The sequence below is a fragment of the Pholcus phalangioides genome, unplaced genomic scaffold, assembly GCF_987345545.1.
Source record: "Pholcus phalangioides strain wild (caught in Gottingen) unplaced genomic scaffold, Ppha-v1.0 ptg000012l_1, whole genome shotgun sequence".
NCBI classification, from domain to species: Eukaryota; Metazoa; Arthropoda; class Arachnida; order Araneae; family Pholcidae; genus Pholcus; species Pholcus phalangioides.
This window is the reverse complement of record NW_028301605.1, coordinates 16,528,020-16,544,947: the sequence shown is the minus strand read 5'-3', so window position 1 is coordinate 16,544,947 and position 16,928 is coordinate 16,528,020. Positions and strand designations below refer to the sequence as shown.

Sequence of the window (16,928 nt, the reverse complement as noted above, 5' to 3'; positions counted from 1 at the left end):
TTGATGAAAATTCAGAATTCCAAAAATGGTGAAAGTTCAGAATTCCAGAATTGATGGAAATTCAGAATTTATTTAAAAAAAAAACAAACAATTCCAGATAGGGTGAAAATTCAGAATTAAAAAAAATAATAATTCCAGAATTACACTTTCTTCCGAGATGAAAATGCAGAATAATTTCTTTTTAGATAAAAATGAATAATTCCAGACATGATGAAAATTCTGAATTTATCAATCCATGAGTTTTTCTCGCAGTGACAGGAAAATTCAGAAATGATCTGTTGGTCGTACATCCTGCATTTTATAGGGCTCCAGTAATTTGCTTTCGCGCAGTGTTCAAGCACGCCCTCTATCGACAAAAAAATCGAACTCATTTTTCCCCCATTTAACCTAAAAAAAAAAATCCCCCCCTTCGTGAGAATATACTCATTCCTTCAATTTCTATGAATTTTTGAACTATTCACGAATTTTTTTTGGACACCCTGTACAACGTGAAACTAAGAAGAATGAAAATAACACCGGAAATCCCAATTAAATTGAGGGTTTGATTATTGACTGCCCATGCATTGATAATATTTTTTAACGAGATAATTCCATAATACGACAAGCAATTAGTCACAGAAATGAAGCGGAAAAGTAAGTACAAGGAAAGAGAAAACCGCTTACCGGATCGCTTGACAATAAAAGAGAAAAAAGGGGAATTCGTCAAATACAGGGTGGATTGAGCTGCTGTTATTCTACAAAGTACAGGGTGAGCAAAAAATCCGTAGAAAATTTAAAAATGAATAAAAAAAACCGGAAAAATAACCGAAATAATAAACGGTTTGCAGGGTTAGCATCGCTAGGTCACGGGAATTTTTTTTTTTAGACAGGACAAAAAACCTCGAAAAAAGCCGATAGGTGGCGCTGGTACGAGTGACTTCGGTGGAAATATGCAAATGAGACTGTTATAAGAACTTGCGCTCCTAATCCACAACCAGTTCACCGTTGTAAACGCGTATGTGGACTTACTGCACTCTGCCGTTGCTGGATTTGCGACTCGCCTGCAATGTGTTATCCCTTGTAGTGGGGGCATGTGGAACACATACTGCTGTAATAAACGATTTGGGGACATTCTGTTCGTCATTTGCGTACCTTTTCTTTGACTTGTGTACATCAGCGCTACCTATCGGCTGTTTTTTTTCCCCTATCAAAAAAATTCTCGTGACCTAGCGATGCTAACCCTGCAAACCGTTTTTTATTTCGGTTATTTTTCCGATTTTTATGAATTTTTAAAGTTTATACGTACGGACTTTTTGCCCACCCTGTATACATGAATGCTGAGAAATAACCATACAAAAAGTATAGACACAATATATTACATTTATATCGAGTTTAAATGAATACAAAAAAAAAATTTTAATGGAATTTCCAACTGAAGAAAATTTGAAATTGATGAAAGACCTAATTCCGAAACCAATTAAAATTATGAAACCTAATGAAAGTGAATTTGTCTGAGGACCAATGAAAATATAGAATCGATTGATCAGAAGCAACAAAAATAATTGACAGAGATTATTCCAGCACTTGCATGGAAATTCAGAATAAATGAAAGAAATGATTCCAGAACCGATCAAAATTTTCAGAATAAATGAAATAAATACTTCTAGAACCGATCAAAATTCACAATAAATCGAAGAGATAATTCGAAAAAATGATGAAAATTCAGAATAAATGAAAGAAATAATTCCAGGATTGATGAAAATTCAGAATAAAATATAGAAATAATTCGAGAACTGATCAAAATTCAGAATAACTGAAAGAAATAATTCTAGAACTGATGAAAATTCAGAATAAATGAAAGAAATAATTCAAAAAAAAAAGATCAAAATTCAGAATAAGTGAGATAGTTCCAGAACTGGTGGAAATTCAGAATAAATGAAAGATAATTCGAGAAAACTGATCAAAATTCAGAATAAATGAAAGAAATAATTCCAGAATTGATGAAAATTCAGAATGAAATATAGAAATAGTTTTAGAAGTGATCAAAATTCAGAATAAATGAAAGATATAATTCGAAAAAATGATCAACATTCAGAATAAGTGAGAGAAATAATTCGAAAAAATTATCAAAATTCAGAGTAAGTGAGAGAAATAATTCCAGAATTGATGAAAACTCAAAATAAATTAAATAAATAATTCCGGAACTGATTGAAATACAGAATAAATAAGAGAAATACTTGTAAAACTGTGATTCAAAATTTTCAGAATAAATGTAAGAAATATTTTTAGAATTAATGAAAATCTAAGACTTTAATGAAGGAAATAATTCCATAATCATTTCTTTCCAGATAAAAATGCAGCATAAAATTCCAGAATCATTTCTTTCCCAATAAAAATGCAGCATAAAATTCCAGAACCATTTCTTTCCAGATAAAAATGCAGCATAAAATTCCCAGAACCATTTCCTTCCAGATAAAAATGCAGCATAAAATTCCCAGAATCATTTCTTTCCGGATAAAAATGCAGCATAAAATTCCCAGAATCATTTCTTTCCAGATAAAAATGCAGCATAAAATTCCAGAATCATTTCTTTCCAGATAAAAATGCAGCATAAAATTCCAGAATCATTTCTTTCCAGATAAAAATGCAGCATAAAATTCCAGAATCATTTCTTTCCAGATAAAAATGCAGCATAAAATTCCAGAACCATTTCTTTCCAGATAAAAATGCAGCATAAAATTCCAGAATCATTTCTTTCCAGATAAAAATGCAGCATAAAATTCCAGAATCATTTCTTTCCCGATAAAAATGCAGCATAAAATTCCAGAACCATTTCTTTCCCGATAAAAATGCAGCATAAAATTCCCAGAACCATTTCCTTCCAGATAAAAATGCAGCATAAAATTCCAGAATCATTTCCTTCCGGATAAAAATGCAGCATAAAATTCCCAGAATCATTTCTTTCCGGATAAAAATTCAGCATAAAATTCCAGAACCATTTCTTTCCAGATAAAAATGCAGCATAAAATTCCAGAATAATTTCTTTCCAGATGAAAATGCAGCATAAAATTCCCAGAATCATTTCTTTCCGGATAAAAATGCAGCATGAAATTCCAGAACCATTTCTTTCCGGATAAAAATGCAGCATAAAATTCCAGAACCATTTCTTTCCAGATAAAAATGCAGCATAAAATTCCAGAACCATTTCTTTCCAGATAAAAATGCAGCATAAAATTCCAGAACCATTTCTTTCCAGATAAAAATGCAGCATAAAATTCCAGAATCATTTCTTTCCAGATAAAAATGCAGCATAAAATTCCAGAACCATTTCTTTCCCGATAAAAATGCAGCATAAAATTCCAGAATCATTTCTTTCCAGATAAAAATGCAGCATAAAATTCCCAGAACCATTTCCTTCCAGATAAAAATGCAGCATAAAATTCCAGAATCATTTCTTTCCGGATAAAAATGCAGCATAAAATTCCAGAACCATTTCTTTCCAGATAAAAATGCAGCATAAAATTCCAGAATAATTTCTTTCCAGATGAAAATGCAGCATAAAATTCCCAGAATCATTTCTTTCCGGATAAAAATGCAGCATGAAATTCCAGAACCATTTCTTTCCAGATAAAAATGCAGCATAAAATTCCAGAATCATTTCTTTCCAGATAAAAATGCAGCATAAAATTCCAGAACCATTTCTTTCCAGATAAAAATGCAGCATAAAATTCCAGAATAATTTCTTTCCAGATGAAAATGCAGCATAAAATTCCCAGAATCATTTCTTTCCGGATAAAAATGCAGCATGAAATTCCAGAATCATTTCTTTCCAGATAAAAATGCAGCATAAAATTCCAGAACCATTTCTTTCCCGATAAAAATGCAGCATAAAATTCCAGAATCATTTCTTTCCAGATAAAAATGCAGCATAAAATTCCCAGAACCATTTCCTTCCAGATAAAAATGCAGCATAAAATTCCAGAATCATTTCTTTCCGGATAAAAATGCAGCATAAAATTCCCAGAATCATTTCTTTCCGGATAAAAATGCAGCATAAAATTCCAGAACCATTTCTTTCCAGATAAAAATGCAGCATAAAATTCCAGAATAATTTCTTTCCAGATGAAAATGCAGCATAAAATTCCCAGAATCATTTCTTTCCGGATAAAAATGCAGCATGAAATTCCAGAACCATTTCTTTCCAGATAAAAATGCAGCATAAAATTCCAGAATCATTTCTTTCCAGATAAAAATGCAGCATAAAATTCCAGAATCATTTCTTTCCAGATAAAAATGCAGCATAAAATTCCAGAACCATTTCTTTCCCGATAAAAATGCAGCATAAAATTCCAGAATCATTTCTTTCCAGATAAAAATGCAGCATAAAATTCCCAGAACCATTTCCTTCCAGATAAAAATGCAGCATAAAATTCCAGAATCATTTCTTTCCGGATAAAAATGCAGCATAAAATTCCCAGAATTATTTCTTTCCGGATAAAAATGCAGCATAAAATTCCAGAACCATTTCTTTCCAGATAAAAATGCAGCATAAAATTCCAGAACCATTTCCTTCCAGATAAAATGCAGCATAAAATTCCAGAACCATTTCTTTCCGGATAAAAATGCAGCATAAAATTCCCAGAATCATTTCTTTCCGGATAAAAATGCAGCATAAAATTCCAAAATCATTTCTTTCCAGATAAAAATGCAGCATAAAATTCCAGAACCATTTCTTTCCAGATAAAAATGCAGCATAAAATTCCAGAATAATTTCTTTCCAGATGAAAATGCAGCATAAAATTCCCAGAATCATTTCTTTCCGGATAAAAATGCACCATAAAATTCCCAGAATCATTTCTTTCCAGATAAAAATGCAGCATAAAATTCCAGAATCATTTTTTCCAGATGAAAATGCAGATATTTCTAGAATTGAAAACGCAAAATTCTAGAATGGGTGAAGAAATTCAAAAAAAAAAAATTTTACGTAAGAAGTTATCATTTCCGTAAGTGCGCCCCCCCTCCCCCATACCCTGAAACGCGGAGCACACACACCCCTAAGGACGACTGACTCTGATTTCGATGACCCTACATTAGTATCAAAATACCGAACAGAGGTCCGCAATTTGGTTTTTCCTCTATTCTCGAACCTGATTATACACGAGAAAAAAAAACCTACCGACAGCCATATTTTATGAAACATTACTAATTTTATTATTACGTTAAGAAGATACGCGATAGAAACCTTTTGCTTTCAGATTATGAAGGGAGAAAGAAAGAAAAAAAAAGCCTAAATCTTTCATATTTTTCTCTGCAGGTTTTGTTTTTTCGGTTTCGCCTTCGAGCGACCTACATACCAATCTGAAGGGAAAAGAAATGGGAGGGTGAAAAAAGAAAAAATTCCGAAAGAAAAGAGCGCAAGGATGAAAGGCAAAGGATTGCCCAACGCAACACAACCCTTTTATTATTATTATGTATGTATGTATAAGGGAAGGGGCATACAATTGACGTCAAGAGACTATATACATGTTTTATATATACCCTCCCTTTAATTATAATAACCCTTTTTTTTCTTTTGCCCTCCTCCATTTACATGGTTTTGAGTGATTGCGGCTATTGAGAAAAATCGCCTCTTTTTCTGTGTCGTTAAACACGATGTAATCTATTTTTCTTACCTTAATGATGACGGGAACAATTTGTGTAAATGATTATACAGCCTTATCACCAGGGGGCGCCAGTGGAAAAACAATTTCCATTATTTCCAGGTGTTCAAAAAAAAAAAAAGTAGAAATTGCTTAGGACTTTACACACAGTATTGGTATCCGGAAATTTCGAATCCAACGTTTCATTCCTGGTACGTTTTGTCCTCAGTACATTTCAAACCCCCCCCCCCCCATGGAAGTGGCGAGTGACTGTATGAATAAGTGAGTCAGTGACTATATGAGAGCAAGTGAGTGAGTCGGTGACTATGAGAAGCTAGTGGGAGTGAATGTGAGAGACTGCATGAGTGAGTGGCACTATGTAAATAGGTGCGTGACCGTTTTTGCGATCAAGTTGGTGACTAAATGGCCAAGAGGAGTGACCACACTTGGTCTAGCATACTGTCACTCACCCACTAACTCAATTGATTAATCATCCCTTATTGGTCACCTCCAGACCAACCGTGACTCCCGCTGTATCCCCCAGGAGATATAAGCTGGTTCGTCTCAGGAGACGTGGGCCGCGGTGGAAAACTTATTGGTCACTGATATGATCACTCAGCCACTCATGGGAACCTAGGTCGATAAGATACTCTCCTTAAGTACAAAAGGATGTTGAGAGGTGTCGCGAGTTCGATATCCGGTTCGTTCTCGTCAGAAACTCTCCTGACACCGGGGTACAACAGAAACGTCACGAACACAGGAAAAATAATGCTACCGCAGGGACTCCCACACCGAGGGGTTAGCGCATCAACCTCTCAGTGAGTATATAAAAAAGGCTGCCGTTCAGAATCGATAAAGTATAGGTCCCGGTCTAATTAGCCCTCGTATGCAGAAAATGACCGCGGTGGGACAAAAATGATAAAATTAGTCACTCACATGGTCAAGGCATGCGAAATGTCGCGCATGAAATTTGTGAAGACGAAACGTCAGGGAAGAAATGACGGGGCAAAACTTCCGTAAACCAATCCGTATACAGCAGTAATTCTCAAAGTACGCTAAGCGTCGCGGCCTCCTGGAGCGTTGCACCGAGTGTCCTCAGTAATTTTTAAGGAAAAGGAGTAAACTCGACGCCCTTCCTGGTCAAGCGCTTGGGTACAGATCCCCCTCCCCACAGTTAATTTGAAGAGTGAAAAATCAGTGATAAGAATCATTCCTTTCCCTGTCAGCTCTGAACTAGGGTGGGGGCCATGGTTGCAGCCCTGGTCAACCTTTCGATAAAATTTTAAGAGCACTTGAAGATTCTTAAGATTTTCTGATGGATGGTTGATATTAAGAAAAAACACATTTAAAAACAATATACCATTTGATCATATTTGCGCGATGTTCCTTTTCCCCTTACGCCCCTAAGAACGTGCTTATTTTTCCTGACTGTTAATCTGGTCTCAAGCCAATGAATGATCAAGAGTAACCTAGAGAGTATGCGACTTAAAAAAAAAAAACCAGGCATATTTACAGGAGTGGGCAGCAAATTCAAGGAATGAGTGGTCAAAAGAAAACAAGAATGAAAGAAAAGCATCAAAACTTGTGTAGCCTACAGACAGCGAAACCATACATTGTGCTTGAAAATTAAAAAAAAATCTTTCAAAATCCCATTAACTATCTGTAGTGTCCCTAGGTTTTCCGAATAGTGCACTCATGAAGACGAACTTAAACAGGAATTTAGTAAAAATTAGAATAAGAATGTACACTGAAGACAACAATACTACTCGATTGTTTTCTACACACCTCTCCTCCCCCCCTTTTATTTTTGAATGCCCCTCTTCAGTTCTCGCGATTTTCATTGTCCTGAGGCTTTTTCGTCCTTCTTTGGCTTTTGAGCCTTATACCGTATTGTTATGTCAAATTTTTAACTAATAGATGTGCATAGAGAACACACACTACACTAGAAATCGAAACAAAAACATTTTAAAATAATTACACAACCTGCGACTTCATTTCCAAAGGTTTCTCAAATACAATTTTATTCAACAAGTTATAACAAGATATACTTAAATACAATTTACACACCTTATAGGAACACATTTTTAAACACGAAAACAAAAAAAAAAAAAAGTCACATAATAAAAATAACTTATTCATGCTTTTTCATCAATGCCTTTTTTTTTATACGTAAATGAAACAAAATATCACAAAGTTTTGATTCCTTAATAATACTGGTACATACAACCGATTTCGGGGGAAAAAAATTTACAGTAATGTGAAGCTTTTGACTAAAAATGATTTTGGCATTCCAACAGAAGAAAAAGAAGAAAAGACTATAAAAAAGAAAGATGAGACAGAAGCATATGCGCGCTCGTGTGTGTGTGTGTAATGTTTTAATAAGCCTTTTTTCGGTTGAAACGTTTATAGACAAGATAACTATCAGTAATAAGACGAGAAATCTGAAAAACAAAATATAAATAGAAATGAGCTTCGTTTACATATTATTATAGTATATATACTCATTATAACATTGAACGTTTAAGAGAAAGGAACAATTTATGAAAAATATATATAAACGCTATCGTCTAAACTTATAAATTTACACTGGATATTAAAATGGGTTTAGAAAGCTGGATTTTAGCTGCCGTTGTCATAGAAGAAAGTGAAGTAGTGAGATAGAGAAGATTACTTTTAGCATATAGTTGTGAACGAACATCATTTTTATCAACTTATAAGAGATTTATTGAGGGGCAGAGAACATTTTCAAGCTATTTCGTCAAGGCAGGGTTCCCCCACCTGACCAAAATTTCGAAAGAAATATAATTCAAAATTATAAATTTCTAAAACTGAGTTTTTCTTATTACAGTTTGTCTTTTCCCTTCACAGCCCGACTTTCAAATATTTGCATATTTTCCTGTGACTTGCACCTAATATTTTACATTTTCCCTGACCACTTTTTATTTCTCTGACTTTTCAGGTCACTGGGAACCCTGCAAGGGTTTTACGTGAAAGGCAAGCAGTATTAACTAGAGAGATTTTTTTTTCTGCTTGCAGTACTCTGGCTGTGATTGGTCATTGCCATTTGTTTCAAGTCTAGAGGTAATTTTTTTGCTTTTTCTAGTCCTGGAATGCAGAACTTGCCAATTTCAATCACTTTTCATTTCTTCAAAGTTTTATTTACTAAGTACTAATACAATATTTTTCAGAGATGTCATTGAGACAAAAAAAAATTAGCAATGCCTGGATTAAAGCACCAAGAAAGCCAGAAATCACAAACTTAATTGGAAAAAACAGAAGCCAATCAGAAATTCGGATGGAGCATTACTAACCCAGAACTACAAACATAGGTTCTTATAGCTGTTGAAGATGCCTACCACTTGAGAAAAAAAATACTATGATGGCCAAACCGCCTAAAAAAATATTGTACCACTCTTAGAACTGAATTTTATGATATCATAATAGGTGCAAAAACCTCACAAAATGTATTACTACAACAAATCTTTTAAAATGATACATAATACCAGCATAAGTTAAGTTTTCTTCGGCAAAAAACGTGATAAGTTGAACAAGCAAAAAATATACTCGACATCTTAACACTAACATTGTGTGATTGTTTTTCAAAAATCCTTTTGTATTTATTTGTGTATGGAATTAGGATCCCTATTTTCATTCTCCAAAGCTGGCAGCTATGCTTTAATTAATGCCAAGCATCCAGAATTGGCAAGATGACTCTTATCTGCATTGACTCCTGTTGAGTCTATATGTTGTTTTGGGCCTGATAGTGATTTCTTTGTTGGCGAGATTCAATTTGAGAATAGTAATGACAAGCAATTTAACCTACTGAGTGGAGATGATTGGTGACTAATCAGCAATGGGAAAAATCTCAACAACTTACTTATACTGATGAAAAATTATGCATTGTTTTTCAAAAATCCCATGGTCAAAGCAGATACGAGTCATCTTGCCAATCCCGGATGCCAAAAGGTCGAGTTGATGCTGCTTGTTTGGCGAATTTTGTCTTTAAAAATTCTTATTTTTTGTGATCGATGTAAATTGTTACAATTGCATTATGTTTGTAACTTTGTTACAGGGATAAAAACCGAAAGCAAGTTTTTTTCGGGTAAATTCTTTGGGAGTGATTTCCCTCCCAAAAAGTTGGGACTTTTTATAATCATGGTCGAAACACGGGAGAAAAAAGAATTTTCCAGGAATTCAGGAGATGGAGTAGAAATATGAGAGATCTGGCAGTTATGCTAAAGGAAGAACAATCAGCTGATTCATTTTGAAGCTGATATATACCTTAGATAACAGCACCGAACTGAGGGTAGAAAGATTTCTCCAATATCTTATTTTTTCATATTCGCATCCGAATGTCATGTTTATTTTAAGTGTAAAAAAACCTTGATTATCAAACAAAAACAATTGATACAATAATCTCAATCTCGTAATCATATCTTCAGACACTCCTCTCTTTCTTCTTAGAGGCAACGAGAGCAAGCGAACTCTCAGCATGAAGTGGCTATTGCGATTATCAGGAAAAAATATGCAACAACCTTGCACATAATATAAAATGCCAGTAAAAAGAAAAATAAGCTGTAACCAACTCAAACAGTTGAAGACTGAACTGCGAATGATTTCGATCAAATCGAATTATAAAAATCAGAATTAATTTCCACTATATAGACAAAAACTATGAAAAATCTGATAATTTATGTAATCATTTCAAACAAAAATTTTAAAAACAAAAAGCATCTAAAAATAAGAATTTTTTGCGGTAATCGGGGGATATTAACAAACTAGCTAAAAACCCTTCAGATTTACCAAAAATACATACCAAACAATTTTATTTTAAATTTAAAATTTTTAACTGAGCTCGAATCAAGATTTTCTGCACACAATAATCAATACAAAGTATTCAGTACAGATGAAATAATTATAAATGTGAACTACCGAAAAAAATAGGGGATTACAAACATAAAACAGTGGTGAAATTACTGTGATTAAGAGAGTGAAGGGAAATCAATATTCACTGAATGAAAGAAGAGATAGCTTACACTCAAAGAGTCCTTTTGCTTTCAATGGTGTGAGTTTTGAAGATATAAAAAGAAGGGAGGGAGGGGGAGAAGGAAAGCTGCACCATCACACACACCGAAAACGTTATATTGAAATACCAGTGTACAGGAGAAACTTAACTGTTGCCACCTGTAAGAAACAATAGAGCGAAAAAATCAGTGAGAAATATAACAAGCAATGAAACATGATAGCTTGAAAATTTAATAAGGATATCGTGGGAGATATAAAATGCAGTCAACCAGGGCAGGACAAATCTAAAAAAATTTACATGCCCGAAAAAAACATTGCTTAGTTTTCCCCTTTCAGCAAATTTTAACCCCGCATTTAAAACAAATGTGCTAGTATCGATTGATGAAAATATGCAGATAATATAGAATATTAAAAGCATTGTACTAAATTGAGAATTTTTTCAAATTATTCCTTTGTTTGATGAATATCATTTCACAGGCTGAGAAAAATCTGTGTTTAGAAATTTCCCCGAAATTCAATGACTTCAACGTCTGATCAATGACAAAAAAAATTTCCCTAACTTTTTTGGTTGTAGGAACCTTGAAATATCAATTAAATAATATTTAAAATATTCTGAACCAATATCGATCATTTAATAATAGCGATACATTAATATCGATCATAGAATATTTGCTGACATTTTTTTTGATGGGGAGGAGGGGGGGGGGAGATAAAGCGAAACAGATCAATATAAAAGTGCTGAATTCAATTGTAAAAGGTGTGGTGCATCCACATTATGGTTTTACAATTTCTTTTTTTGCCAAGACACATACCCATGACGTACTTATTACGAAAAATGCAGCACTATAAAGCAAGAAAACTTTTTAGTTTTCCATTTTGGTCTGTTGCAGATGAAATCACTCATAAACCATTGGTTATAGAAAAAAAATTCAAATGTGAAAAAGAATTCAAATAACAAGCCCATTTCAGATATACATTTACTAGAGACTCGTATATATGTACCAGATATAAAAATTTCATTTTATATATGTGCTTTTGTCCTATTACTTCCAAATGCAAAGTTGTTGCTCTGTCTTTTTTAAGCTCAAAAAATAAAAATCCATGTTTTTCGAGCTCAGTATTAGCTAAGAAATTTTAATTTCAAAATTGCTGAAAATGAGGACAAGAACACTATATACACAGGGTGTTCTTAAACTTTTTAGAAAGGGTGATAGCACCCATCAAGAGGAACAACACATACAATGAATTGCATACAAAACTAATTTGAGTTATATTGTAACCAGGAGTCTAAGGGAGGGTGCACCAGTCTTTCACTGGCCGATGTGAACTGTGCAATGACACCCTTCAATGTAAACTAATACTGAACTTGGAAACATGAAATTTTTTGTTCAGCTCAAGGAGACACAGAGAAAAAACTTCCCAATTGGAAATTGGAATACAGTGGAGGGAAGGTGAGTGTACTGCATAAAATAAGTAAACTTTGTATCTCGGTACATACACATGACCTTAGAAGAAAAAAATGACACATCAAAAATGGCCACATTATTTGAATTTTTTTTCTATTGAAAGTATGTTTTTATAACCAATGGTTTACAAGTTATTTGAGCTAAAAGTTTTCACCCTCCATACACACACACATAGATTTTTGGAACAAGGAAAAAATAATAATGCAATATTACTTACCCTTGAATGAAGTAAATGGTGTGTATTTAATATGATTTTGCATTCGCCCAGTATTTTGGTCACTCAACTTGAGATGTTGTAACATTTTATCGACTTGAAGAGAGCTAATGTTTCTACCTGTAAACAAAAGCCAGGAGTTAATGGGACAAAAAAAAAAAATCAAAGAAATATGCAACGTGGACAAGTCCTGGACACATTTTAAAAATTAAAAAAATCAACCAATTGACATAAAAAGAGAGGTTCACAATAAAATTCTTATGGCCTAGTTTTTTTCATTCTTGATAAATAAAAAAGTTTAAATTTCATTCACAGGTGGCACTGTAAAATGGAAAACTCGACAAAACACATAAAATTCAAAACAAACAGTGCATAATTAATGTTTATAACAATTTGCATTACACAGAATTACCATATTTTAACATGAACACCCTTTCACCTATTCAAATTTATCTACAGCTAAAATAGGCACTCCCATTGAGAGAGAGAGAGAGAGGGGGGGGGGGAATGTTAGTTTTATGTGACAAATTGTCACAAACATTTATTATGCACTGTTTGTGTTGCATTTTATGTTATATCGAGTTCTTCGTTTCACAGTGACAATATGTGCCAATATTTTAGTGCAAAGCACACATACACATATCATTTATGTCAATTGGTTGATACACAATTTTTTAAATTTTCTTCTCCACCCTGTATATAATGTACACTTTGAAAAGAAAAAGCCAAAAACTATGTGGTTGGCCATAAGAGAGAGCCACAAAAACATTAAAATATTTCATATGCATAGGCAACAATTACATTGATAAAAATATGCACACAAAATTGTATTATAGTAGAGCAGGCATCTTCAACTTGTTGCTCACAAGGACCACTGTGCTCCCTGAAGCAGACATGCCAACATTGGCTTTAAGCTCCTCAGTAGTGATGAATGTTCGTCTTTGCCATGGGAGGTACCCCCCGGGACAACATAATTAGTACAATAAAAAATAATCACTCAAAAATTAATTTTTGAATTTTAATTCAAAGTTCATTAAATACAGCACCTCAATGACACTGGAACCTAGAGGGCTCAAGTCACGAGGCCCCCAGCCTCCCGCAACAATGTTCTGAGGTCGCCAGGTTCTTTAATAATTCATGAATATTCAATGCAATCCCAACCTGCATACGCTCTTGTTGGTCTGTATATATGGACGTCTAGCAACCCTAGACCCCCATCCCAGTTTTCTTCATGTTAGAGCTCTACGATGAAACATTCTTTCCAACACAAGTTCTGCGAGCTTGACCGTGCATTATGCAAATGAAGGCACATCCGGACCCGCCATGACCATTCAAAAAACCTGTTTTTATCCCACAGCGTGGGTTGGTTTTACTGGAAAACAGGTATTTGTGCGTTTGAATATCGAATAGAGCTAATACCTTCTATAGCAGAAAGCCTTGGCGCGAAGCTTTGACGACACTGAAGTCATCCATTTCACCTGCAGCTATTGGATAAAGCAGGACGACGTATGCAAAATCTTTACTTTTTTTTGCAGTATATATAATGACTATAGGTGAAATGAATGACTTCAGTGACAGCACAAGCTTTGCGCAGAGGCTTTCTGCTATAGAAGGTCAGAAGGTCTTGGTCGAGCGGCAGGTTTAAATGCAGCTTCACAGATTGCCTTCACACACAAACAAAACAGATCGGCTCTGAGTTTGTCTTCTCTCGAACTCTCTCAAATGCATATACGAATTCATTGTTATAGGAAAGATCAATGCAATTTTAGTTAGAAAAACTGGTGGCAGATGGCAGCACTACACATAACAAGCATTACAGAGAAACAAAAAACTTCACGTCTGGTTTCACTATACGTACACGCACATTCCCGCATGTACCGATTCGTTGGGGGTTCCGCGGGGGGTGTGGGCGGGGTGCATGTGTGGTGTAGCAGTAGTAGGTAGGGCCTCCAAAAAATGGCACAGGGATCCATGATGTTCTTAAGTCAGCCACCTCGTTGGGCAATTTGCCTGTTGTGGCGTTGTATTTGTATTGTATTGTATTTATAGAAAATAGTAAAAATAAGTAAAATACCACAAGAAACTCAAAGACCCAATTTTTTTTTAAAACCAATTTCCATAGTATTGAGAGTGTATCCCGTAGATCCGTATTTCACTACTGCCACTCATAGCAAGTGGGAACTCTGCTGAAGTACCCAAAGTGCTTGACGCTCATGTCCAATTTCCTGCTCACAAACATTTGATCAACGTTCCAATCAAACACCTTGCAGAAATTGCATTCAAGGATTGAGATCCTGATTTCATGCATTCCTATGTCAAACTTGCTGTAAGGGTGCTCTTCTTTTGATGATGAGTACAGGTAGTGCTCATGACAGGAAAAAGTTTGAAGACCTCTGCAGAAGAGTCAATTCAAAGTGGATGGGACCGAAGCCATCTCAAATTATTGAAAGAAACTCTATTTGAAAAACAAAAAATACTTTAAATGCTGATTTTACTTTAAAAAAGACTAGTAAAAGCAGTAACTGCATACTTATTATATATGTAGCATTTCTAATTGTTTCACCTCTACCTAATCTTTTTATAGCTTCAAACTCAGCATAGAAAGAAACTTTCTTTTACTTGTTAAAGTCATTTTGCCTTATTCACAGAGATTACAAACAGCACAGAGAGTAGAGATCTTAGCCATACAATGTTGAGAGGAATTGGGGATGGGATTGATGGTGAATGATGCAGAGAAACAGATAGCTTTCAATTGCCTTTTTAATGATTTTGCATAAACCGTTAGGGTACAATGTCCACCATTACGCAGAAAAGTCAAACCTGCTTTTTCTCAGTGACCCTCCAAAAGTTAAAATGGTCTAAATCCATTCAAGGGAGTAACAGTATTTTATTACACCAGTTACTCATTATAGGGCTGGGGGGAAGGGGCTGCCCAGTCCCTTTCAAACTGAAATGACTGTATAATAACGTACATACTATGTAGTATTCCTGGAAGAAAAATTAAGTTTGGTGCTTGGAGAGAAAAAAAAAAGAGAAAGGGGGTCTCAAGAAGGAAATTTGATAATTTTCAGTACCTCGGATTATCCGGAAACTTGAAATTTCAAGGCTCAGATTTGAGACTCTACCATAGAAAATATCAAGATCAATCGGTTTACAAACCTTGGTTAACTGTCTGGTCATGCTGTTGCCACAACATCTCGCTGAGTGAGGTGTTATTCCATGATGATGATGCAGCTGAAATTTAAGAAAAATGATATGGTAAGAGAATTTGTTTGTTTTTTTTTTAAGTTTGCACACAAAAAGAATTATGCTTTCCGAGGCACAAGCCACATTTTAAAAAATTAAAAAGAAAAAACTGGGGTGGTTTATACTTTATGGTTTAGTATACAAGCTATACTTTTCATACATTTAATTCTGCAACCATAATCTCAGAACTGAACACTTTTTTTCTTTAAACAAAACAAACTTAGCAAAGCTCTCATGGGGTGAACAACTTTTTCAGTCTACAGCCAGATATGTGGTATTTGTACCACTTGCGAGCCAGAATTTGGCATGTACAGGGTGACCATATTACCCTGATTTTATGGGACATTCTCTTAATTTTTTGCACACACCGTATTTTCCTGGGGAAAATACAGGAAATCACCTATTGCAACAAAAAATTATGCCAAAGGTACGCAAAATTGCTAAAAATCACTTTAAAATTGCCAATGAGGGAAAATGGAACACTGCTACAAATCACATTGGATTGAAATGAATTACACACATAAGTGGATTACCATGACAAATATGCGAGATAAATATTCACAACATAATTCTAAGAATATAATTTGTAAAAATTTGAGAAATAATTTTAATCCTTGTGATTCTGGTAAAGAATAATGATTTAAATAGGCTTTGTTGAGAATACGGGAAATAATGGGACATTTTTAAAAAAGTCTGAGATGGCCAAAATTATGAAAATGACTTGGAGAATAGGGTCGTACAATCACTCTATTCATCTCACATATTTGTCAAACATATACATAGCGGTTTTTTTTTTTGAGTGGAGGGATTACCGTTTGATCCATTGCAAGTTGCAATGGATCAAACTATTTCTCACTATTGGTGGTTTTTCAGCAATTTTAGAGATGGTCTGCAACCATCTCTAATGAATCATCTCTTACCTTTGATAATTTTTTGCTGATGTGCCATATGGATATATATTTCTCATATTTTCATGAAGTAAATATTTCAGTTTCAAGAGAGGAATTCCTGTAAACTTCGGACTACTCAATGAAGTAAATATAGTCAGTCTTTTTTACTACTGATATTTTTCTAACGGAAAACCTTCAGTTTTTTGAAAAAAAATCTTTTTTTTTGTGGGCCAATTGAAGCCCTTTGTCACATCACATTTGGCCCACGGGCTGGGGGTTGTGCACCCCTGATTGATAAAGGTTTAATCAATCACAGGCGACTTGAAGAAAAATGGAATTGGTGCTAAAAATTATCTATTAGCCATTACTAAATTGAAATCTGAACACAACGTAAAACATTTTGAGATTTATGTTATTGTGTCTCTTTTACATGGAAACTGAAGTCTCAGAAAAATAAAAAAAATAATTT

At 34.4% G+C, this 16,928-nt stretch overlaps 1 protein-coding gene across 4 annotated transcripts in view; it reads right to left on the bottom strand.

The window, feature by feature from the left end:
• Positions 1 to 7,615: 7,615 nt before the first annotated feature.
• Positions 7,616 to 16,928, bottom strand: part of LOC149079671 (uncharacterized) — a 52,670-nt gene continuing 43,357 nt past the window's right edge. For 2 of the 4 annotated variants that reach the window (XR_016193679.1, XR_016193680.1), the window contains exons 17-20: positions 15,483 to 15,557; positions 12,327 to 12,443; positions 10,655 to 10,802; positions 7,616 to 8,059 (exon numbers count right to left, since the gene is read on the bottom strand). Coding sequence is in view for 2 of the 4 variants with exons in the window: in XM_089240278.1 (XP_089096404.1) it covers positions 10,789 to 10,802; positions 12,327 to 12,443; positions 15,483 to 15,557 (206 nt within the window). In the remaining 2 variants the exon portion in view is untranslated. Of the gene's footprint in view, positions 10,803 to 12,326; positions 12,444 to 15,482; positions 15,558 to 16,928 lie in introns of all 4 variants that reach the window. The other 2 variants (XM_089240278.1, XM_089240279.1) reach the window with 2 other exon arrangements.